At 49.8% G+C, this 24,184-nt stretch overlaps 1 protein-coding gene across 4 annotated transcripts in view; it reads right to left on the bottom strand.

Moving 5' to 3' along the window:
- traf3ip1 (TNF receptor-associated factor 3 interacting protein 1) overlaps positions 1 to 24,184 on the bottom strand; it is a 225,321-nt gene that overhangs the window by 92,428 nt on the left and 108,709 nt on the right. For 2 of the 4 annotated variants that reach the window (XM_038788046.1, XM_038788053.1), the window contains 2 exons: positions 8,453 to 8,546; positions 56 to 136 (listed from right to left, as the gene is read on the bottom strand). In XM_038788046.1, coding sequence (XP_038643974.1) covers positions 56 to 136; positions 8,453 to 8,546 — 175 coding nt within the window. Of the gene's footprint in view, positions 1 to 55; positions 140 to 8,452; positions 8,547 to 24,184 lie in introns of all 4 variants that reach the window. The other 2 variants (XM_038788039.1, XM_038788048.1) reach the window with 1 other exon arrangement.

The following is a 24,184-nucleotide window of genomic DNA, read 5'->3' as shown; positions in this document are numbered from 1 at the left end:
TTTTTTGTTTTATTTACAATGAACTTCCAGGACACTCTCCATATTAAAAATCTACCTTTCTGAAGGTGAATCTGGACTCTCCTGCTTCTTTATTCTGGGAGGCGCTGGTCTTGCACTTCCTGGTCGAGGTATTCGTCTGCTATTATTTGATTCGCACAAATATAGAAAAATTCAAAAATAATTAAGAGCAACAGCAATACGAGACAACATTTTTACCCAGTAAGTAATTACAATCTGTAAAGTACTGCCAGAGAGTGTGACGGAGGCAGGTTCAACACACTGTCAAAAGAGAATTGGATAATTATCAGAAGAGAAAGAAATTACAGGATTACAGGGAAAAGATGGGGCTGTAGAACTCGGTAAATTGTTCTTGCAGAGAGCCAGCATGGATAGGTCAGGCCGAATGGCCTCCTGTGCTGAAGCATCCTATATTAATTATACTGTTTGAAATTGCACAGAATATTTGAAATTAAACAGAATAACTCAAACAATCAAAATTTATAAAGTTATTTATCAGCTAAACACGATGGAGGATATATTTCTGGAAATGGAAGTTCAAGCCAAAACCCAGAAACAACAATAACCATTAAGAAAATAGGAATGCTCAGTGCACCCTGAAGATGGCCTTATGCAGCAATACTGTGCAATATGGCCCCATTCTGATCTCTCAGAGTGATCTCTTGGACCTATCTTTTATCGGCACCCGCCAAACACATGAGCTCTGCCACCTAGAAGGACAAGGGCAGCAGACACATGGGAACACCACCATCTGCAAGTTCCCCTCCAAGTCACACAACACACTATCCTGACTTGGAAATATATAACCGTTTTTTTTGTTATCTAAGCGTCAAACTAGTGGAAAACCTTCCAAACAGCCCTGTGGGCATAACTACACAATATAGTGTAGTAATTTAAGAAAGTGGTTCACCACCAGCAACGCGGTGTATAACTGGAACCATTCAAGACAACCCAAGAGCCTAACTGCCCATGCTGTCACTACCTCATCCATTCGCCACAATGTTGCAACCCTCCAGGAAATCCAGAGGACCTAAGAAAACAAATGCCACCCACCAGGACCTTAACAATGTCTTAACACGACTTCCGGTGACGGGGACGTGCAGAAAGTGGCTCTCCTCCCGCGAATCTGAAAAATAGGCACTTTTGCCTGAAAAACATCTGCAAACGAAGCAAATCATCCCCACACCACCAACAAAATGTAAACAGAAGGAAAGATGCCAAATAACAGCCAGTCCAGAGGATGGGTGGAGACTAGGAGTGGGAAGAGTCTGGAAAAACAGCAATCAGCCGAGCTGACCAGCGCATGAGGCGGCAAAACACAGGCGTTGCAAGGAACTGGCCCGCTGCATGAGAAGCCCCCCTCAGCAGGGGATGGATGGAGGATGTTCCTCTCAAGAGATGAGGGAACACCGAGATGAGACGAAGGCAGACATAAAGGCTGCGGTGAAGGGTGGGGTGACTGAAGCGCTGGCGAACATGCAGATGGCCCTGGACAAAGCCGAAAAGCGACTGGAGGCCAAGGAGGCAAATGATTAAGGATCTGGAAAGGACTGGATTGTCACCCTGGAAAAGGAGGTGGCAAGGCTGGTAACGACACAAGGCAACCTGAGAGGAAAGGTTGAGGACCAGGAGAACTGGTCGAGGTGGCAGAATCTACAGATCGTGGGCCTACCAGAAGGGATCAAAGGTAGGAACCCCACAGACAATGTGCGCAAATGCTGTGTAACCTGGTGGGGATGGACAGCGTCCCCAACCCACCAGAAATCGACAGAGCCCACCAGTCGCTCCGACCAAATCCCAAAAACCGGGAACAGCTGAGGGTGATAATCGCAAAAATGTACCCGTACCAGGACCGGGAGAAAATCCTGCACTGGCCAGGCAGTTCAAAAACTACAGCTGGGAGGGGCACAAGATCTGGATCTACCAGGACATTGGGGCTGACCTGGCCAAGCGATGGACCGAATTTAACGAAGCAAAGGCTGCACTGTATAGGAACGGCGTAAGACACGGAATATTGTACCCAGCCAAGCTCTGGGTTACATAGCAAGACAGGGCACACAATTTCTCAAGGTCCCTGTGGACACTGACAAGTTCGTCACAGGAAACGGAACGGAGAGACGGCAGCAGAGGGAGCGATGAAGAGCCCGCAGAATGAGACTCTGATAACAGTGTTCTGACAAAAAAGGTCTACAGTCTGTACAGCTAACAGTAGACCATTGCCACAGCAACCGCTTTATGTGGGAGAACACTGCCTCGGTTTGGAAACAAGAGCAGCAAGAGAGGAAAGGTTGAGTTACGTACAGCTAAGCACACGGTAAGGAGGGGGAAATGGCAGACAGGGAGCCCAGCGCAAAGGGAGGAAGTGCAACAACTCCCAGAAGGGGGGCCACCTCACTAGCAAGGTAGCTAGCACTGGGATTCATGAGGAGGAAAGAGGTCGCGGTGGGGTTGAAAGGAGACCGGGGGGGGGGAGGAAGAGAGAAGAGGGCACCGTGAGGGAGAAGTAGGTGAAGAAAGATGAAGGGCATTAAACTCGCTACAACAGGCCACAAATGGCAACTTGGAACAAAATGGCGCTGCAAGCAACCACTTGGGAAGGTCTCGGGTCAAAGGGAAACCCCGGAATGCAGGGTCTTAGCCACACGATGAATGCACAGTTGGTAGCCATGTTGGATGCCCCCTGGACAAAGGGAAACCCCAGAGCGCAAGGGCCCGACCTCATGGGGAGAACAGTGACCGTGGCCATTTTGAGTAGCCCCCTAACAAATGGAAACTCTGGAGTGCAGGGGCACGTCCACCAGGTAAGTATGGTTGACCCCACAGGAGCGGGGGACGAAGAAACCCGATCAGGATAGTAACCTGAAAGGGCAGCACAGTGGCGCAGTGCGTTAGCAATTCGGCCTCACGCCGCTGAAGTTCCAGGTTCGATCCCAGCTCTGGGTCACTGTCGGTGTGGAGTTTGCACATTCTCCCAGTGTTTGCGTGGGTTTTGCCCCACAACCCAAAAGTGTGCAAGCTAAGTGGATTGGCCACGCTAAATTGCCCCTTAATTGGAAAAAATAAATTGGGTACTCTTAAATTTTTTTTTTAATTATAAAAAAGGATAGTAACCTGGAACTTTAGGGGGCATAACGGCCCAGTGAAAAATCCAGAGTCATCGCCTACCTGAGAAACATGAAAGCCGACATAGTCTTCCTCCAAGAGGTGGACCTGAGGGAGAGGAACAGACTGCGGGTAAGGAAGGACTGGGTGGGACAGACCTACCATTCCTGCCCGGGGACGAGGGTCAGGAGAGTAGCCATTTTGCTAAATAAGAGGACAACGTTCATGGCAACACGGACGGTTACGGACCCAGGGGAACAGTATGTCATGGTCAGCGGTGCCCTAGACGGGGGATGACATGGAGTTTAGAAAGATGATCATGGCGGAAATCCTCGACATAGATACACACCGACTGATCATGAGGTGGGGGACTCAGGACCCAAAGACAGACAGGTCAAATCCTAAGACAGGAAGGACCTCCAACGTAGTGAAAGAATTCAGCCTATTTATGGAGCAGATGGGGGTGGTGGACCCATGGTGATTCACCCACCCAGGAGGGAAGTTCTCCTTCTCCCAAGTACAAAACGTCTACTCAAGGATCGACTTCTTTGTAGTGGGAAAATCGGTGCTTCCAAGGCTGGTAACTGTGATCGTAATCTCCGACCATGCTCCACATGATATGGATGTGAGGTTGGACACGGCCCTTCTGGCAGACAAAGCTTTTTGCAAGAAAATATCACAGGTCATAGACGAGTATACTACTAAAACCAGAATGGGGAGGTCCCACCCTCCACATTCTGGGAGACGCTGAAGCTGTGATCAGGGGAGAAATTATCACTTTTAAAGCACGAAGGGACAGGGAAGAGAGAGCGGCTAGACAATAGCTAGTCGACTCCATACTGGAGGTAGACCGGCAATACCCCGCGGCCCCAACCGTGGGGCTCCTGGCAGAGAGGGAAAAGCTACAGATGGACTTTGAGCTGCTCGCCACGAGAAAAGTAATGCATGAACTCCGTCAGGCTCAAGGGACCCTGTATGAACACGGAGACAAGACCACCTGCCTGCTTGTTCACCAGCTGAGAAAGCAGGCAGCCACGAGGGAAATAGCACAGGGACAGCAGAGGCAAATTAGTAGCAGAACCAGACAAGATCAACAAGGCCTTCGAGACCTTCTACGAGGGGCTGTGCACCTGTGAGCCCCCGAGGGACGCGGGGGTGAAGCAGTTCCTTAATATGGAATGGACATGACAGTTGTGGGGGAGGACAGGAAACGGGGCCTGCAAGCACCGTTAGAACTGGGAGAAGTCACGGAGAGTATCATCTCCTTGAAGGTGGAGAAGGCACTGGGGCCAGACGGTTTCCCGGCAGACTTCTACAAAATGATTCGCGACAGCACTGGCCCTGAACTTGCAGATGTTCACAGACTCGCTAGCAAGGGGCACATTGCCGCCTACCCTCGCAAAAGCCTCAATCTCGCTGATACCTAAAAAAAGACAAAGACCCAACAGAATGGGGTTCCTACAGACCCATCTCACTACCAAATGTAAACACAAAAATACTGGCCAAGATCCTAGCCAAAAGACTGGAGGACTGCGCACCAGAGGTGGTTGCAGAAGACCAGACGGGCTTTGTCAAGGGTAGACAGCTAAGTTCAAACATCGGGCGCCTGCTGAATGTGATCATAACCCCATCCGGGGAGAGAACACCTAAGGTGATCGCCTCCCTGGACGCTGCAAAAGCCTTCGACAAATTGAAGTACTTCATAGAGGTGCTGGAGTGGTTCAGGCTTGGAACAGGATTCACCGCCTAGGTGGAACTCCTGTATAACGTTCCCATGACGGGCATACGGACAGACACCAGATCTAAGTACTTCCAGCTGCATAGTGGTATAAGGCAGGATGCCTGTCGTCCCCGCTGCTGTTCTCCCGAGCGATCGAGCCACTAGCGATCACGCTCAGGGAGGCAAGGAATTGGAAAGGGATCCGGAGAGGAGCAGAGAACACAGAGTCTCGCTCTATGCAGATGACCTTCTCCTCTACATCTCGGACCCGCGAAACAGCATGGAAGGAATCATGGCGCTCGTGAAAGAGTTTGGAGCTTCTCGGGCTACAAACTTAACCTGAGCAAAGCGAGATCTTCCTGGTGAACCCGCAAGGGGAAGGGGCAGAGCTGGAGAGGCTGCCGTTTAAACAAGAAATGCACAAATTCCGCTACCTCGGGATCCAAATCACCCATGACTGGACAGGGATCCACAAGTGGAATCTGACCAGCCTGAGGAAGAAGTTAAAAAGGACCTGCAGAGATGGAACACACTCCCAATCTCCCTGGCGGGGAGAGTGCAGACGATCAAAATGAACGTACTGCCCAGGTACCTCTTTCTGTTTAGATCCATCCTGACCCCAAGGCCTTTTTCAACTCACTGGACAAACTGATTATGGCGTTTATATGGGGCAGAAGGGAATGCAAGGATCCCAAAGAGAGTACTGCAGAGAACGAGATCCATCGGGGGCCTTGCCCTCCCAAACGTACAATATTACCACTGGGCAGCGACCGCAGAGAGAGTAAAGATGTGGATAAAGAAGCCAGAAGCTGAGTGGGTGCTCATGGAGGAGGACCTAGCCACGGCAGCACTCCAAACCCCACCTAATAAATATTCGACCAGCCCAGTGGTGGTAACAACACTCCAGTCGTGGAAACAACTGGGACAACATCTCGGGCTAACCAAGATGTCCAAAAAAAGCCCGCATGTGCAACAATCGCATGTTCACGCCGGCGACCATGAATGCCTCCTTCAAATGGTGGGGACAGGATAGGGGGGGCGCTGACAGTTAGGGACTTATGCAGCAACAAATAAATTAACAACGCCGGGCAGCATGTTGGTGTAATGGTTAGCACTGCTGCCTCACGGTGCTGAGGTCCCAAGTTTGATGCCGGCCCTGGTTCACTATCCATGTGGAGTTTGCACATTCTCCTGTGTTGGCATGGGTTTCACAACCCAAAGATGTACAGGCTAGGTGGATTGGCCACGCTAAATTGCCCCTTTATTGGAAAAAATTAATTGGGTACTTTAAATTTACAAAAAATAAAATAAAGAAACAGATTGACAACGCCCGAAGAGCTGACAGAAAGATTCCGGCTGACGGGGGGGGGGGGGGGGCGGCGAATTTGGGTACCTTCAACTCAAAAACTTCCTACGAAAAGAAACAAGGATGCACCCACGACCATCCTGACAGTCACTCCTAGAGGACCTGCTAGACGCGGACATCTTAGGAAAAGGGAACTGTGATAACATGTACGGACGACTGCAAAGGGGGGCCAGTACCGAACTGGTTGAGACAAGGGAGAAGTGGAAGACTTTGGGTTTGAAATAGGGTGGGGACTCTGGAGGGATACACTGCACAGGGTCAACTCCACCTCCACATGCACAAGGCTAAGCCTAATGCAGCCAAATGTGGTACACAGAGCTCACTTAACTAGAACCCGAATGCGTAGGTTCTTCCCGGAGGTGGAGGGATGCAAACGGTGCCAAGAAGGCCCAGCGAACCACACCCACATGTTCTGATCTTGTCCCAGACTTGCTGGGTACTGGACAGCCTTCTTTGAGGCAATGTCCAAAGTGGTGGGGATGAGGGCGGAACCATGACCGAGAGTGGCAGTCTTCGAGGGAAGAGAACAGCCAGATGTCTTCATGGGGAGGAGGGCCGACACTCTTCCATTGCCTTTGCCCCCCCCACAATCGCCCACCGGAGAATGCTGCTCGGCTGGCGGTCAGCAGCACCACCTAAAGCTGCAGACTGGCTATCCGACCTGTCGGTATTTCTCCAAATGGAGAAAAGTAAATTCGCCATCCAAGGGCAGCAGGGTAGCATGGTGGTTAGCATAAATGCTTCACAGCTCCAGAGTCCCAGGTTCGATTCCCGGCTGGTTCACTGTCTGTGCGGAGTCTGCATGTCCTCCCCGTGTGTGCGTGGGTTTCCTCCGGGTGCTCCGGTTTCCTCCCACAGTCCAAAGATGTGCGGGTTAGGTGGATTGGCCATGCTAAATTGCCCGTAGTGTCCTAAAAAGTAAGGTTGGGGGGGGGTATTTGGGTTACGGGTATAGGGTGGATATGTGGGTTTGAGTAGGGTGATCATTGCTCGGCACAACATCGAGGGCCGAAGGGCCTGTTCTGTGCTGTACTGTTCTATCTAAGGGTCAGAAGAAGGCTTCCACAAAACGTGTGAGCCATTCACTCGGTTGTTCCAAGACCCGTTGGTAGCCAACAACTAGGAAGACAAAGATCGGCAGCCATGATAGTAAGAAAGGGAAACCAGTGGGGAGCATAATGCTAGGGACCTCAATTACCATAGCAAACACTGCAAGGAAGGAATAAAAGAAAAGGAAGGGGAAACTGTGATGTATTGATGTAAATAATCAAATCCGATCATGGTGTAAATAGTTCTAGTTTTACTTCTTATATATTCTGTTTGACCCCCACTGTTCGTTCATATTTATATTTGTTTTGTGTACCAAAAACTGAATAAAAAACTTTTTTTAAAAGGGGACTGGATTCTCCGTTGCCGACGCCAGAATCGGCAACAGCGATCAGGCGGAGAATAGCTCCCGATGCTGAAATCTCAGCAGGCACCGGTTTGGTGTTGAATCACGATGCTCTGCCCTCTTAAAATCGGCGTCATTGCGCTGCGCACCGCGCGTAGTTTCAACCGCCGTTCGCATCTTATTATCAGGCCCACCCGCAACGCTCCGCCTCCGATGGACCGAGTTCCCGACGGTGTAGTCCACATGTGGTATCAATCATCGTGAGCCTGGCGAGGTGGCTGCGGGGAGAGAGAGATGGCTACGGACAGTGTCCAGCACCGCCACACTTCGTCGTTAGTCGTGCCGCTGCCCTGGGGGCTTCGGCCAGTGCTGGGGGAAAGTAGTTGGGGGTGGCCGGGAAGTGTGTTGTGGGGTCGGGGCGGTCCAGCACAACCGGCGTCATTTTTGGGCACGATCGGTGCGTGTGGCAGGTGTAAGTGTACGCGTGGCTGCAGCTCGTCAGCCCTGCGCGTGTCCAGCATGGACCCAGCGATTCTCCCACCGTTTTTTGCGTGTTCCGCGGGTGTTTCTTGCGGCGCCGTTGCTAGCCCATCACTAGTAGCAGAATCGGTGCGGGTGTGGTGCCGATTGTTCACGCGTGGAACTCCACGGATCATCCTTTGCCGTCAGCAGTTAGAAGCAGGAACGGAGAATCCAGCCCAAGGTCTCAACACAGCTCCATTACTCCTAAAGCAATTATCATTCTTATCCATGTGAATGTAAAATTATAGTTGTATCTGTACAAATACATCGGTCACGCGAAAGATGATTTATCAGCTCTGGGTTTTAATCATTAAACATAAAGCCATCAAACCTCTGTGCAACTTGGGGAGAAAGCTCATCAGGAATCTCTCCATTCACTTCAGCTGCATTCTTCTTCTCGATGGAAGTGTGAGCAGCTTCAAGATCTGCAAATATTGACACATCAATCACTAGGACAGAGCTTCGCAAAATAGAGATAAAATTTTTGGGTTGCAAGCTCCAAACATGTGCTTGAAATTATACTGATTTTTTGAAGTCACAGTTCAAACTTATTTGCATAATCACAAATGCAAAATCTTCCATGAACCAGCACAATAGAATGCATTGGTGTTTTTCTCCCATAGAATTAAAAAATACTCCTCAAATAGAAGCCAAGCTGGAACAGTTTTATCAATACAGCTGAAAGTGGATGGTCATTATGTCATGTGAGAGTACCTTTAAGAAATGGGTGTTTATAAATGGGTGTGTGTATAAGTATCTGTAGTGAGAGTAACTTTAAGAAATGGGTGTTGACTACTGTAGTGATGTCAGCGAGTGGGTGGAGCTGGGCTGTCTGTCAGTTTTTTACTTTCATTTTTGAGCAGGCTGCAGGGTGTATTTTAGTTTTGTTTTCAGTGTTGGAGCTGAAGCAAGACCAAGCAGGTGTACTGCTGTTCTCTCTGCCATCAAAAGACTATCTCTTGATCATTTGGTGAATTCAGAATTATAAATGTTTTCAGTAGTGACTTTAACCTGATGTGCTTCTGATAAAGGTTTTGTTTTTAAACTCGCATGGATGTTAAAAGCGAAAGCTTAAAGGTTTACTTCGTGTTGTCGTCTTTGGGGGTTGTATTTGAATTAATTGTTGCTAAGATGTTCACTGTATGTTTTAAAAAGGTTAACTTGAGTTCATAGAATAAACATTGTTTTGCTTCAAAAAATACATTTCCATTTCTGCTCTACCACACTTGTAGAGTGGGCCGTGTGCTCCCCATACTACAATCTATTAAAAGTTGTGGGTCAGATGAACTCCATGATACACTTTGGGGTTTTCTAAAACCCTGGCCCATAACAATTAAAAAAACAAACCACAACTTTTCACAATATACATTAATGAACTGGAAGGAGGAATTGAAGGCACTGCTGCTAAGTTTGCAGATGATACAAAGATCTGTAGAGGGGCAGGCAGTATTGAGGAAGCAGGGGGCTACAGAAGGACTTGGACAGGCTAGGAGAGAGAACAAAGAAGTGGCATATGGAATACACCGTGGAAAAGTGTGAGGGTATGCACTTTGGAAGGAGAAATGGAGGCACAGACTATTTTCTAAATGGCTAAATACTTAGGAAATCAGAAGCACAAAGGGACTTGGGAGTCCTTGTTCACGATTCTCTTAAGGTTAACGTGCAGGTTCAGTCGGCAGTTCGGAAGACAAATGCAATGTTAGCATTCATGTCGAGAGGGCTAGAATACAAGACCAGGGATGTACTTCTGAAGCTATACAAGGCTCTGGTCAGACCCCATTCAGAGTATTGTGAGCAGTTTTAGTCCCCGTATCTAAGGAAGGATGTGCTGGCCTTGGAAAGGGTCCAGAGGTGGTTCACAAGAAAGATCCCTGGAATGAAGAGCTTGTTGTATGAGGAACGGTTGAGAACTCTGGGCCTGTACTCGGAGTTTAGAAGGATGAGGGGGGATCTTATTGAAACTAACAGGATACTGCGTGGCCTGGATAGAGTGGACGTGAAGAGGATGCTTCCACTTGTAGGAGAAACTAGAACCAGAGGACATAATCTCAGACTAACGGGGCGATCCTTTAAAACAGAGATGAGGAGGAATTTCTTCAGCCAGAGTGTGGTGAATCTGTGGAACTCTTTGCTGCAGAAGGCTGTGGAGGCCAAATCACTCAGTGTCTTTAAGGCAGAGGTAGATAGGTTCTTGATTAATAAGAGGATCAGGGAGAAGGCAGGAGAATGGGGATGAGAAAAATATCAGCCATGATTTAATGGTGGAGCAGACTCAATGGGCCGAGTGGCCTAATTCTGCTCCTATGTCTTATGGTCTTATAATGGGGGAGGATCTGACAGGATTCATCAAGGGTAGGTAGCTGTCGTCGAACGTGCAGCACCTGCTGAACATGGTGCCTTCTCTGGCAGAGGGGAGTTAGAAGTGGTGGTGCCGTTAGATGCGGAGAAGATATTTGACAGAGTGGAATGGAGTTATTTATTTGCGGAGCTGGAGAAGTTTGGGATTGGGCCTAAGTTTGCAGCATGGGTGAAATTGTTTTACAAGGATCCCACAGCAAGTGTGTGGACGAATGACATGAATTCAAGGTACTTCCTACTACTTTGCGGAACGAGGCAGGGTTCCCCCACGTCCTCCCTTCTGTTCGTGTTGGCGATTGGGCTCTTGGCTATTACGCTGAGGGGTTCGGGCTTATGGAGTGGGGGTGGGGTGGAGCATAGTGTGTCTCTGTATGCGGATGATCTGCTGCTGTACATTTCGAACCCTGGCTCATCGGTGAGGTACATAATGGGATTGCTTAGGGAATTTGGGACTTTTTCAGGGTATAAATTTAATTGAATTGAAGAGTGAGTATTTTGTGGTGTCTTCTCCAGATGCAGGGTCAGGAGTGGAAGGGTTGCCATTTCGGATAGCAACTTTAGGTATTTGGGGGTGCAGGTGGCACGGGACTGGGCACAACATCGTAAGCTAAATTTCACGAGCCTGGTGGGGAGAGTGGAGGAGGATTTGGGGAGATGAGACAATAAAAATTAATATTTTGCCATGGTTCCTGTTTTTGTTCCAGTGTCTGCTGCTCTGTTTGCCAAAATCATTCTTTCGAAGGATGGACAGGCTGGTCCCGTTGTTTGCTTGGGGAGAGATGATAGCAAGGATAAGGAAGGTGGTGCTCCAAAGGGGGAGGCAGTCGTGGGGCTTGGCTCTTCTGAACTTATTGCACTATTACTGGGCAGCAAATGCAGAGAATGTGCAGGGCTGGAGGAAAGAGAAGTTTGTGGTTGCGGATGGAGGCGGGTTCTTGCAAAGTGTTGGGGTGGTCAGCGCTGGCAATGGCACCGCTTCCACTCGCACCGGGCAAGTAATCAGGGAATCCTGTAGTGGTAGCCATGCTGAAGACTTGGCAGCAATTTCGGCAGCACTTCAAGTTGAGGGCAGGGTCGAGGATGATGCTGATAAGAGGAAATCATGGGTTCAAGCCAGAGAGGATGGATGCGAAGTTCCGGGGATGGAAGGAGAAAGGGGTAAAAGACATGAAGAATCCGTTTCAGGAGGGATGATTCACAAGTTTGGGGAGGTAGGGGTGAAGTATGGGCTCCAGCATGAGGGTGGCTTCAGGTATATGCAGGTGCGAAATTTTGCAAGAAAGGTTTTCCCAATCTTCCCTGTGACACCATCCTCGTCGGAGGTTGGAAGAGGTGCTGTCGATGGAAGAGTTCGAGAGTGCGATCTACAGCAGGATTTTGGAGGAGGATAAGGAGTCCATGGACGGGATTAAGGCCAAGTGGGAGGAAGAGTTGGGGACGGGGCTGGAAGAAGGATTGTGGTGCGAAGTTCTGCGAAGGGTCAATGCCTTGACCTCGAGTGCAAGGCTGGGTTGATTCAGTTAAAAGTGGTGTATAGGGCGCACTTAACGAAGGCAAGGATGAGCCGGCTGTATGAGGGGGTGGAGGACAGTTGCGAGCGCTGGGGGGGGCTGGGGGGGGGGGGGGGGGGGGGGGGGGGGGGGGGTTTGTATTGCTGTAAAAATGTTGAAAATTTAATTTAAATATATTTTAAAAAATCTTTTAGAAACCTATACTGAACAGATTAATTGGCGTACATAAATTCAGCAATCAAATCATTCCTGTTCAAGTTTTTTTTTACATGTTCCCTCTAGTACTTTTGGGCCTAAGCACCTTTTTAAAAAGAGAATTTAGAGTATCCAATTATTTTTTTCCAATTAAGGGGCAATTAAGCATGTTCAATCCACCTATCCTGCACATCTTTGGGTTGTGGGGGCGAAACCCACGCAAACACGGGGAGAACCTGGGACCTCCGCACCGTGAGGCAGCAATGCTAACCACTGCGCCACCACGCTGCCCGCCGCCTAAGCACTGTAATTTGAAGAGTCTTCTTGAACGATCACAAATGGCCACTCCAGTATCCAGAGAGACGGGCGCCCACCAGGTAGATTAATTTTTTTTTTTTTAAATGCGGGTGGGGATTTTTCAAACTTTTGAAAAATGTATAACAAAACAATAATAATAACAATAATAAACACCCCCCGAACCCGTAACAACGCATATAACAAGCCCCCCCAAACCCAATGAACAACAAAATAAATTATAAATAAATTAAATTTAACATAAACAATACCCCCCCTGAGAAACTCCCAAACTCAGCAAGAATCTCCATCACCTCTGGCATTCCCCCCCACCGGGTCTGCTACATACAGCAACAAGTCGTCTGCATAAAGTGACACTCGGTGCTCCTCCCCACCCCGCACCAGACCCCTCCACCTCCCCAACTCCCTTAGCGCCATGGCCAGAGGCTCAATTGCAAACGCAAAAAGCAAGGGGGACAGGGGGCACCCCTGCCTTGTCCCGCGGTAGAGCCTGAAGTACTCGGACCTCCTCCCATCTGTCACTACACTCGCCATCGGGGCCTCGTACAGCAACCTCACCCATTTAATAAACCCCTCCCCAAACCCGAACACCTCTAACATCTCCCACAAGTACCCCCACTCAACCCTATCAAAAGCCTTCTCTGCATCTAATGCCACCACAATCTCCGCCTCTCCTTCTGCCGCCGGCATCATTATCACATTCGCACATTAGTGTTCAGCTGCCTCCCCTTCACAAAACCCGTCTGATCTTCATGTATCACCCCCGGCACACAGTCCTCTATTCTAGTGGCCACGATCTTCGCCAGCAACTTGGCGTCCACATTCAACAGTGAAATTGGCCTATATGATCCACACTGCAGGGGGTCCTTATCTCGCTTCAGGATCAGGGAAATCAGCGCCCGTGACATCGTTGGGGGCAAAACTCCTCCCTCCCATGCCTCGTTAAAGGTCCGAACCAGTAGGGGGCCCAACAGGTCCGCATATTTTTTATAAAATACAACCGGGAACCCATCCGGTCCCGGCGCCTTCCCCAACTGCATGTGGCCAATCCCTCTGACCAGCTCCTCCAACTCAATCAGCACCCCCAGTCCCTCCACCTGCTCCTCCTGCACCCTTGGAACTCGCAGCCTGTTCAAAAAGCTCTCCATTCCGCCCCCCCCCCCCCACCGGCTCCGACCGGTACAGTTCCCTGTATAAATCCCTGAAAACCCCATTGACCTCTACCCCCTTCCGCACCACATTCCCACCCCTATCCTTCACTCCACCAATCTCCCTAGCCACATCCCGCTTGCGGAGCTGATGCGTCAGCATCCTGCTCGCCTCTCCATATTCATAGACCGCTCCCTGCGCCTTCCTCCACTGTGTCTCCGCCTTTCTGGTGGTTAGTAAATCAAAACTTAGCCTGCAGGCTACGCCGCTCCCCCAACAATCCCTCCTCCGGGGCATCCGCATACCTCCTATCTACACTCAGCAGCTCCCCCACCAGTCTCGCCCTTTCCCTCCTCTCCCCCCTCTCCCTATGGGCTCGGAAGGAAATCAGCTCCCCCCTAATCACTGCCTTCAGAGCCTCCCACACCATCCCCACCCGGCCCTCCCCAGTATCATTGGCCTCGAGGTACCTCTCAATACATCCCCGGACCCTCCTACACACCTCCTCATCAGCCAACAACCCCACGCCCAGACGCCAAAGCGGGCGCTGGTCCCGCACCTCCCCCATCTCCAGATCCACCCAATGCGGAGCATGGTCCGAAATCGCTATAGCCGAATATTCGGCATCCACCATCCTCGGGACCAGCCCCCTACTCAGGACAAAAAAATCAATACGGGAATAAACCCTGTGCACATGGGAGAAAAAAAAAAAGTACTCCCGAGCCCTCGGCCTCCCAAACCTCCAGGGATCCACCCCTCCCATCTGGTCCATAAACCCCCTCAACACCTTGGCCGCCGCCGCCGGCCTCCTGCCCGTCCTAGAACTAGAACGATCCAGTGGGGGATCCAGCACCGTATTGAAGTCCCCCCCCCCCCATGATCATGCCCCCCGCCTCCAGGTCAGGAATGTGGCCCAACATACGCCTCATGAAACCAGCATCATCCCAATTTGGGGCATATACATTTACCAACACCACCCTCTCCCCCTGCAGCTTACCGCTCACCATCACATATCTGCCGCCACTATCAGCCACCACCTCAGACGCCACCTTCTTCCCCACCAGGATCGCCACCCCCCGGTTCTTCGCGTCGAGCCCCAAATGGAAATCTTGCCCCCCCCCCACACCTTCCTTAGACGAACCTGGTCCGCCACCTTCAGGCGAGTCTCCTGAAGCATGGCCACGTCCGCCTTCAGCCCCTTCAGATGCAAAAACACCCGGGCCTGCTTAACCGGCCCATTCAACCCCCTCACGTTCCACGTGATCAGCCGGATCAGGGGGCACCCCACCCCCTTCCGACTAGCCATAGCCCATCGACTGCTCGCCCCTGGCCAGCACCCCCCACTTGGCCCGTTTCCCATGGCGACAGAACCTCACCCCGACCCGCACCAGCTCCTCCCTGGCCAATCCAGCAGCAACCCGGTATTCCCCCCCCCAGGCCAGGACCCCTCCTAGTCACGACTCTCCCTCCACTGTACTCCCGCGAGCCAGCTGACTTCTGCTGACCCCGGCAGCTCACGCGCTAACTCCGACCCCTCCCGATATGGGGTCACCACCCCCCCCCCCCCCCCCTTGCAGCAGCTCCTTGGCACCGCGGGAAAACGGAACTGATATCCACACCCCTTGCCTCCAGCTCCACCCCCCTCGTCCCGCAGCGCGGGAAACCAGAGGAAAGCCCACGCTTTCACACTCCACGCCACCCCCTCAATGCAGTTCCCAAATAGCAGTCCCAACCATCCACCAACCCTGTACAGAAAAAAAAAGACCCCCAACACCCCCCTTAAAACACAAAACCATAACCAACACCATCCGAAAGCAGAAAAAAAAAACAGAATAGCCAGCAACAGCATAAACAGTGATACAAAAACCCCCACAGTCCCCAATTCCTAGTTCGAGTCCAACTTTTCAGCCTGCACAAAGGCCCACGCCTCCTCCGGGGACTCAAAATAATGATGCCGGTCCTTGTAGGTGACCCAGAAGCGCGCAGGCGGCAGCATGCCGAATTTCACCTGCTTGCTGTTGAGCACCGCCTTCGTCCGGTTGAACCCGGCACTCCGCTTAGCCACCTCCGCACTCCAGTCCTGGTAGACGCGCACTACCGAATTCTCCCACTTGCTGCTCCTCACCTTCTTGGCCCATCGCAGCACACACTCCCGGTCACTGAACCGATGGAACCGCACCAGCACCGCCCACGGGGGTTCATTCGCCTTAGGCCTCCTGGCCAGTACTCTGTGGGCCCCCTCCAGCTCCAGGGGCAGATGGAAAGATCCTGCCCCCACCAGCAAGTTCAGCATCACGGCCACATAAGCCGGCAGGTCCGACCCCTCCAGCCCCTCCGCGAGGCCCAGGATCCGCAAATTCTTCCTCCTTGACCGAAACTCCATCTCCTCAAAACGGTATTGCCACTTTTTGTGGAGCGCCTCGTGCATCTCCACCTTCCCCACGAGGGCCGAGACCTCATCCTCGCGCTCAGAGGCCTGCTGCTGCAACTCAAGGAACGCTGCACCCTGGGTTGTCTGGGTCTCCAGCAGCTTACTTGTGGTAACTCTCAGAGTCCAGCAACTCCACTTTCAGCTCCGTAAAGTAGAGCAGCAGGGCCGCCTGCTGCTCCTGCGCCCACTGCCTCCACTCCTCGGGGGCTCCACCGGCCGCCATTTTGTCCACCTTCCCCCGCTCTTCCAGGGGAGCTGCAGCCGTTTTTTTTCCTCGCCCCACTCCGGGTCCGCACCATAAATCCCGGGGGTATCACTCCGGACCCCTTCACACACCGGGAATCGTTGAATCAGCGCCGTTTGGGGCCCTTAAAAGAGCCCACAAGTCCTTCGAAAGCGGGAGCTGCCGAACGTGCGGCTTAGCACCGCATTGCCGCCACTGGAAGTCCAGGTAGATTAATTAATGAATGGTTTATTAAAGTAAGAAACTATATAAAGAATGTGAGATGAAAGCTACCATGTTCCAAGACTCCAAACTAACTGGGAAACCCATGCTCCGCCTCCAGGGTTTGTGTGCTCCAGCGCCCATTGGTTGATTGCATCACATGATCCTCCGGGATCTTTCCCCCTTAAAGGGTCACACTACCACGTTCCTCCACTTTAAGTTCCTGATTAACATTCTTTTTTAAAAAAACAAAGGAACACTTTGCAAAAATATACAAGTGCTGTCAAAACAGTATCTTGTAAGTTGGACAGGGAGCCTCTTAATTTTTTGAGAACAACGCAATTCACTTAGAACCCCCTTGGTGCGGAAGGAGGCCTGTTGGCCCCTTGAGTCTGCACCAACCCTTTAAAAGACCACCCTACCTACGCCCAATCCCCCGTCCTATTCCTGCAGGCCACCCTACGGGGCAGTTTTGCATGGCCAATCCACCGAACCTGCACATCTTTGGACTGTGGGAGGAAACCAGAGTACCCGGAGGAAACCCACGTAGACACGAGGAGAACGTACAAACTCCACACAGTCACCCGAGGTCAGAATTGAACCCGGGTTCCTGGTGCTGTGAGGCAGTAGTGCTGACCACTGTGCCATCGCTCCGCTGTTACGGGTGCTTCAGCATAGAGGCAACTTCAGTTTGAACCTCAACATGTTGACTCCTGATTTGCGAAGGTGCATCCATGTAGGTTGTTTCTTCAGTTTCCCCTGAACATTACCGGGTTCGTCCTCGGGGTAGCTTGCTGCAGCACTACTTTCACCTTTGCCATATCACCGATAAGCCTACCAGGCCCAGGTTGTCTCACTGGTTTCATAGAACATAGAACAGTACAGCACAGAACAGGCCCTTCGGCCCTCGATGTTCTGCCGAGCAATGATCACACTACTCAAACCCACGTATCCACCCTATACCCGTAACCCAACAACTCCCCCTCCCCCCCCCCCCCCCCCCCCCCCCTTAACCTTACTTTGACACTACGGGCAATTTAGCATGGCCAATCCACCTAACCCGCACATCTTTGGACTGTGGGAGGAAACCGGAGCACCCAAAGGAAACCCACGCACACACGGGGAGGACGTGCAGACTCCGCACAGACAGTGACCCAGCCGGGAATCGAACCTGGGACCCTGGAGCTGTGAAGCATTTATGCTAACCACATCCAGCTGTTTTATTTTAAAACTTCCTTGAACCTCTATCGCGTACGACACTGGACCTGTTTTGGCAACGACCACTTGGGTCAGCACCAAAGTTCTTCACATGCAGCAACTCATCCATCTCAAATGTTCTTTCGGTTTTCTTTGAGTTGTGGTGTTTTTGTCTGTTCATTCTGTTTAGCCTCCACCCTCCCCACCAAATTTGGAAATATAAGATTCAATCGCATTCTAATGCCACTTCCCATTAGTGACTTGGCAGGCGACATGAGGTTTCGCACAATAAATGAGCAGGAAACTGTAAAGTCCGTGTTTTAAAGGGGTCGAGGTTTTTTTTCCATTGCGGCCTTGAAAGTTTGGACAACTCTCAGCCTGTCAATTTGCAGCAGGATGGTAGGGAGCAGTTCGACTATGTTGAATGCCATTGGTCTCCATAAAATGCTGGAATCTTTACTTGTCAAAGCAGTCCCACTATCTGAGACCAGAACCTCAGCAACCCATGGATGGTGAATGTCTATCGCAATTTCTCTACCGTTGCTGATGAGGTCATGGACTTCCAAAACACTTGAAGTGAGCGTGTGTGTGCGTATCCGAAGGAGAAGTTTTTACACAAGGCCTGCTCACCCGATTTTCGTTACAGCAGGATGGCACTCCAATTGATATTCACCAACAATGTAGTATCCTGATGGACAGGCGACCACCAGGTAGATTAACGAATGAACGGTTTATTAAAGTAAGAAACTATATACAGAGTGAGACGAAAGCTATCATGTTTGAAGACTTCAAATGACTGACTACCTGGGCACCCACGTTATTACCCAGAGTTCATACCTTTGAGCCACCATTAGTCGATCGAGTCACATGACCCTCCAGGAAGGGGTTTTGGGGGGGGGGGCGTACTTGATCTGGGCTGGGCCGGAGGGGCTTGGGTCGGAGGTCATGCCTGGGATAGGGATCATGTGGCAAGCCTTCCCTCTGTATACTCGAAAACCTTCAAACTCTACTTCAGTATATCAAGTTCAAAGATCTGACAGGTGAAGATAAAAGTCTTCCCTTTGATGTGTTGGAAACCTTTGAAGTGCTTTTTTCACCTTAACGTTTATAAGCCTCTGGGCTTGCTGAGAAGCCGAAAAGCTTTGAACTGAATTGTTTGCATTCAATGTCATGTTCCATTACCTTTCACCTCTTAATTGACAGGTCCGGGCTATTTCAAAGGAGGTGATTAGCTTTTTTTATTTTTATAGCTCTTCACAGTCCATTAACTCTGAAGTGCTTTCCCTTTTGAGTAGGTGTTGTTTCTAACTGCAGTTTTTCATAGAGGCATTTTCTTTGTTCTTATGTGCTCCCTAGAAAGACCAGATGTTGTTTCTAACTGCAGTTTTATCATAGTGGCACTAACTTTGTTCTGAAGTAATTCCTAGAAAGACCAGGTGCTCTGTTTGAGTGCTGCCCCCTGGCAGTAACAACCAAGCAGTACCAACCTATTGACAGGTTGCCACTGCCAGGGTGCCAAGGGACAGTGCCAGGTCAGCACTGCCGAGGGGCAGGGCTTGAAGGGAGGAATAAGAGGGGCGCCCGAAGGGGAGAATGGGGGGGGGGGGGGGGGGGGGGGGGGTCTGAAGGGGGAATAAGGGGGCCTGTGACAAACCCATAGAGTGATGTCACTCACTTTGGGAAAGGGTACTTGCAAGTGATTGGGGGAGGGAGAAGGACTTTAATTTTATTCTTTTTTAAAAAATAAATTTAGAGTACCCAATTAATTTTTTCCAATTAAGGGGCAATTTAGTGTGGCCAGTCCACCTAGCCTCCACATTTTTGGGTTGTGGGGGCAAAACCCACGCAAACACGGGGAGAATGTGCAAACTCCACATCGACAGTTACCCAGAGCCGGGATCGAACCTGGGACCTCGGCGCTGCAAGGCAGCAGGGCTAACCCATTGTGCCACCGTGTTGCCCTAGTGTTATTCTGACGGGGCGTCCTTTAAAAATGGTGCCCCAACCTTAGAGGATCCAGCCTCGCCAGCTTCTTCAGGTCTCGTGGCACAAAATCACCCCTGGCTCCAAAAGCCGATCCACCTGGTGGGAATCACACCTTGTTTCCCACTGGAGACCACACTTAGAAATTTTGGGGGGAATCTCCACCCTCAATGTATGCTTAACTTGCACATAAGAATTCCTACATCCTATTTTAGATGACTTGTGCTTGAAGTGCAGCCTCTTCTATTGCAACTTGGGCGTTCAGCAGGCACTTCAATACATTACTGGGTGAATGCTGCATTGTCAGAGGTGCTATATATTGAGTAAGATGCTAAATTGAAGATTCCTTGCCTGCTCAGGTGGATATAAAAGATCCTAGGCTGGATTCTCCACTGTTCCGATTCTCCTTTACGCCGGCAGTTCACCCAAGCCCGGGGATTTCCCAACGTCGTAGGGCTGTCCATAGTAGGAAACCCCATTGGTCGGCTGACAGGACAGAGAATCCAACTGCCGGTGGGGGCGCGTTGCATCATAAAACTGGTGCGGTGGGATGGAGAATCCCACCTCCTGTTAATGTTATTTGAAGAGTAGCATGCAGCATTCCCAGAGTCCTAGCCAGCATTTCTCCCTCAACCACCGCCAATAAAAAGTTATTTAAAATATGGTTGTTGTATTTCTCTACTACATAAAAACAATTTTGACATTTTGAATCCCTACATTGCAGAAAGGAGGTCATTCAGCCCATTGAGTCTGCATCAATCCTCTGAAAGAGCATCCCACTCCCTCGCCCTATCCTGTAACCCTAAGGGGCAATTTAGTATGGTCAATCCACTTAACCTGCACCTCTTTGGATTTGTTCAAAAGATCATTCTTTTTTTTAAAATATTTTTATTCTCCTCCTTTTTCACAATTTGTCTCCTGAATTTACACCCAACAATCAATAACCAACAACAAATATCTCAAACCCCATAACAGTAACAACGATCCCATCCTCCCACCATGCCCAGACATCAGCCCGCATGTTAACATAAACAAATGACAAAGAAAAAAAAAGGAATCAGGAATTACCCATAGCCATCTTCAACATACACAGCACCCCTCCCCCCGCACACCAGACACCCCCCCCCCAACTAATGTTCGATGTTATCCAGTTCTTGAAAGTGCATAATAACTAGTGCCCGTGATTTGTAGAACCCCTCCGAGCTTCCCCTCAGTTCGAACTTAACCTTCTAGTGGGCAGCACGGTAGCATGGTGGTTAGCATAAATGCTTCACAGCTCCAGGGTCCCAGGATCGATTCCCGGCTGGGTCACTGTCTGTGCGGAGTCTGCACATCCTCCCCGTGTGTGCGTGGGTTTCCTCCGGGTGCTCTGGTTTCCTCCCACAGTCCAAAGATGTGCGGGTTAGGTGGATTGGCCAGGCTAAATTGCCCTTAGTGTCCTAAAAAATAAGGTTAATGGGAGTTGTTGGGTTACTGGGATAGGTATACGTGGGCTTGAGTAGGGTGATCATTGCTCGGCACAACATCGAGGGCCGAAGGGCCTGTTCTGTGCTGTACTGTTCTAATTCTAATTCTCAAGGGTCAATTATTCCAACAGGTCCCTTTGCCACGCCAGGGCGGAGAGGCCGCTCTCCATCCCAGCAGGATCCGCCTTCGGGCGATCAACGAGGCGAAGGCTATGATATCTGTCTCCGCACCCGTTTCCAACCCTGGCTGATCCGACACCCCGAATATGGCCTCCCGGGGACCCGGGTTCCCCGGCTGAGACACCACAAAATACTCACTCTTGCCCAAGTTCAGCTTGTACCCAGAGAAAGACCCAAATACCTGCAGCAACTCCAATATTCCTCCTATCGACGCACTCGGCTCCGACACATACAGCAGCAAGTCGTCGGCATACAAGGACACCCTATGCTCTATCCCCCCCCCTCGCTATTCCTTTCCATGCTCCCAACTTCTTAATGCGATGGCCAACGGCTCAATCGCAAGCGCAAACAGCAGGGGGGACATAGGACATCATTGCCTCGTCCCACGGTGGAGAGAGAAGTGGCGCAAATCATTGTGAATGACTATGATTTAGTGGCCATTACTGAAACATGGTTAAAGGATGGTCACGACTGGGAGTTAAATATCCGAGGGTATCAAACTATTCCGAAGGACAGAGTGGATGGTAAGGGAGGTGGTGTAGCTCTGTTATGTAAGGGTGACATCCGGGCAATAGTAAGGGATGACATCGGTGCTATGGAGGATAAGGTTGAATCCATTTGGGTGGAAATCAGGAATAGTAAGGCGAAAAAGTCACTGATAGGAGTAGTCTATCGGCCACCAAATAGTAACGTTATGGTGGGGCAGGCAATAAACAAAGAAATAACTGATGCATGTAGAAATGGTACAGCAGCTATCATGGGGAATTTTAATCTACATGTCGATTGGTTTAACCAGGTCGGTCAAGGCAACTGTTCTGGAAAATACAGAATGTGTCATTTGAAACATAGAAGTGTGCCAATATCTGGTCTGGGAGAGTGCAGGGAAAGATCCCACAAGAGGTTGGTGGCAGCTGAAAAGAGCAGAAACTGTGGCCAGCTCTTCTGTCAAAAATGCAGTCAATTTCAGTCTGTCAGAATTGTTATTACAACCTGCAGCAGGAGAAAGGGAAAAAGAAAAAAGAGAGTTTGCATAGATTTCTTTGTGCTGTTGAAACATTGTAATGTACTGCCCCTTTAAGCCCTGTAGTCCATTCCCTATCGAAGGTCCCGATCTCTCCCGCCAAAAAGCACTAAGCGCGGGCTTCCCTCGCTCCTCCCCCTCCCCCCACACGCGAGGCAGAAACAGAGAGCAGCAGAACGCGAGGCAAGAACAGCTGACGGCCCGGGGGAGCTCCGCTCCCCTCAAGGAGGTGGAAGGCTCAAAGAAACGGCAGCAAGAATGAGGAGGATGAGAAGGAAGATGTTTGTTTGTGGACTCAGCTGGGAAACAAGTAAGAAAGATTTAAGGGACTGCTTTTCTGGAGGTGGAGAGATTGTAGACTGCTTAATTAAAATGGATCCTGAAAGAGTAGACAGGGTATTGAATGGGGAGCACAAACTTGATGGGAGAGTTATTGATCCCAAGAAAGCTCAGGCTATGAAGGGCAAGGTTGAAATAAAATTGGCCCAATCTAAGGAAGTGTACCAGCAGCAGCAACCAGCAGCAATGGGAGGACAGAGAACAGAGAAAACAGAGAGAGAGAGAGAAACAGCAACAGGAGAGAAGGGGAGGAGAACTAAAAGAGAGAGAGAGAGAAACAGCAACAGGAGAGATGGGGAGGAGAACTAAAAGAGAGAGAGAGTCTGAAGGTCCCTACAACAAACCAGCAGCATCCAGAATCACAAATCGTTTTTCCTTTCTGTAAAGAAGTGTTTGCAATTTAAAGAAAAGAAAAGTATAATAAAATAACTTAACCTGAAAAAGTGGTTATTAGCTTACTTCACTTCCTTAATAACGCAGGACCCAGAACATCGATGCTATTAAGGGGTAAGTAGGTAAAATTCTTCGGTGAAGGTATGGGTTATACCGGGGAATAGCTTGGAAATATAGTTTGACCTGAATGGCACCCACTGAAGCCTGCATCGGAGTCAGGGAGTGAGAATCCCTGTTCACCATTTGGAATATCGGCCCTTTTTGGTATAGGGGGAATTCTAAGAAAGAGTGGTGGATTTACAAAAACACAACCTTGAGGAGGAGTTTATAGAATGTATCCGCGATAGTTTCCTCGAACAGTATGTGATGGAACCTACGAGGGAACAAGCGGTCCTAGATCTTGTCCTGTGTAATGAAACAGGATTGATTCATGATCTCATAGTTAGGGATCCTCTCGGAAGGAGCGGTCACAATATGGTGGAATTTAAAATACAGATGGAGGGTGAGAAGGTAAAATCAAATACTAGTGTTTTGTGTTTAAACAAAGGAGATTATAATGGGATGAGAGAAGAACTAGCTAAGGTAGACTGAGAGCAAAGACTTTATGGTGGAACAGTTGAGGAACAGTGGAGAACCTTCCAAGCGATTTTTCACTGCTCAGCAAAGGTTTATACCAACAAAAAGGAAGGACGGTAGAAAGAGGGAAAATCGACCGTGGATATCTAAGGAAATAAGGGAGAGTATCAAAGTGAAGGAAAAAGCATACAAAGTGGCAAAGATTGGTGGGAGACTAGAGGACTGGGAAATCTTTAGGGGGCAACAGAAAGCTACTTAAAAAAGCTATAAAGAAGAGTAAGATAGAGTATGAGAGTAAACTTGCTCAGAATATAAAAACAGACAGTAAAAATTTTTACAAATATATAAAACAAAAAAGAGTGGCTACGGTAAATATTGGTCCTTTGGAGGATGAGAAGGGAGTTTTAATAATGGGAGATGAGGAAATGGCTGAGGAACTGAACAGGTTTTTTGGGTTGGTCTTCACAGTGGAAGACACAAATAACATGCCAGTGACTGATAGAA

The sequence above is a fragment of the Scyliorhinus canicula genome, chromosome 2 (genome assembly GCF_902713615.1).
Source record: "Scyliorhinus canicula chromosome 2, sScyCan1.1, whole genome shotgun sequence".
Taxonomy (NCBI): domain Eukaryota; kingdom Metazoa; phylum Chordata; class Chondrichthyes; order Carcharhiniformes; family Scyliorhinidae; genus Scyliorhinus; species Scyliorhinus canicula.
Note: the sequence above shows the minus strand (reverse complement) of the source record. Positions and strands in the feature narration are given on the sequence as shown.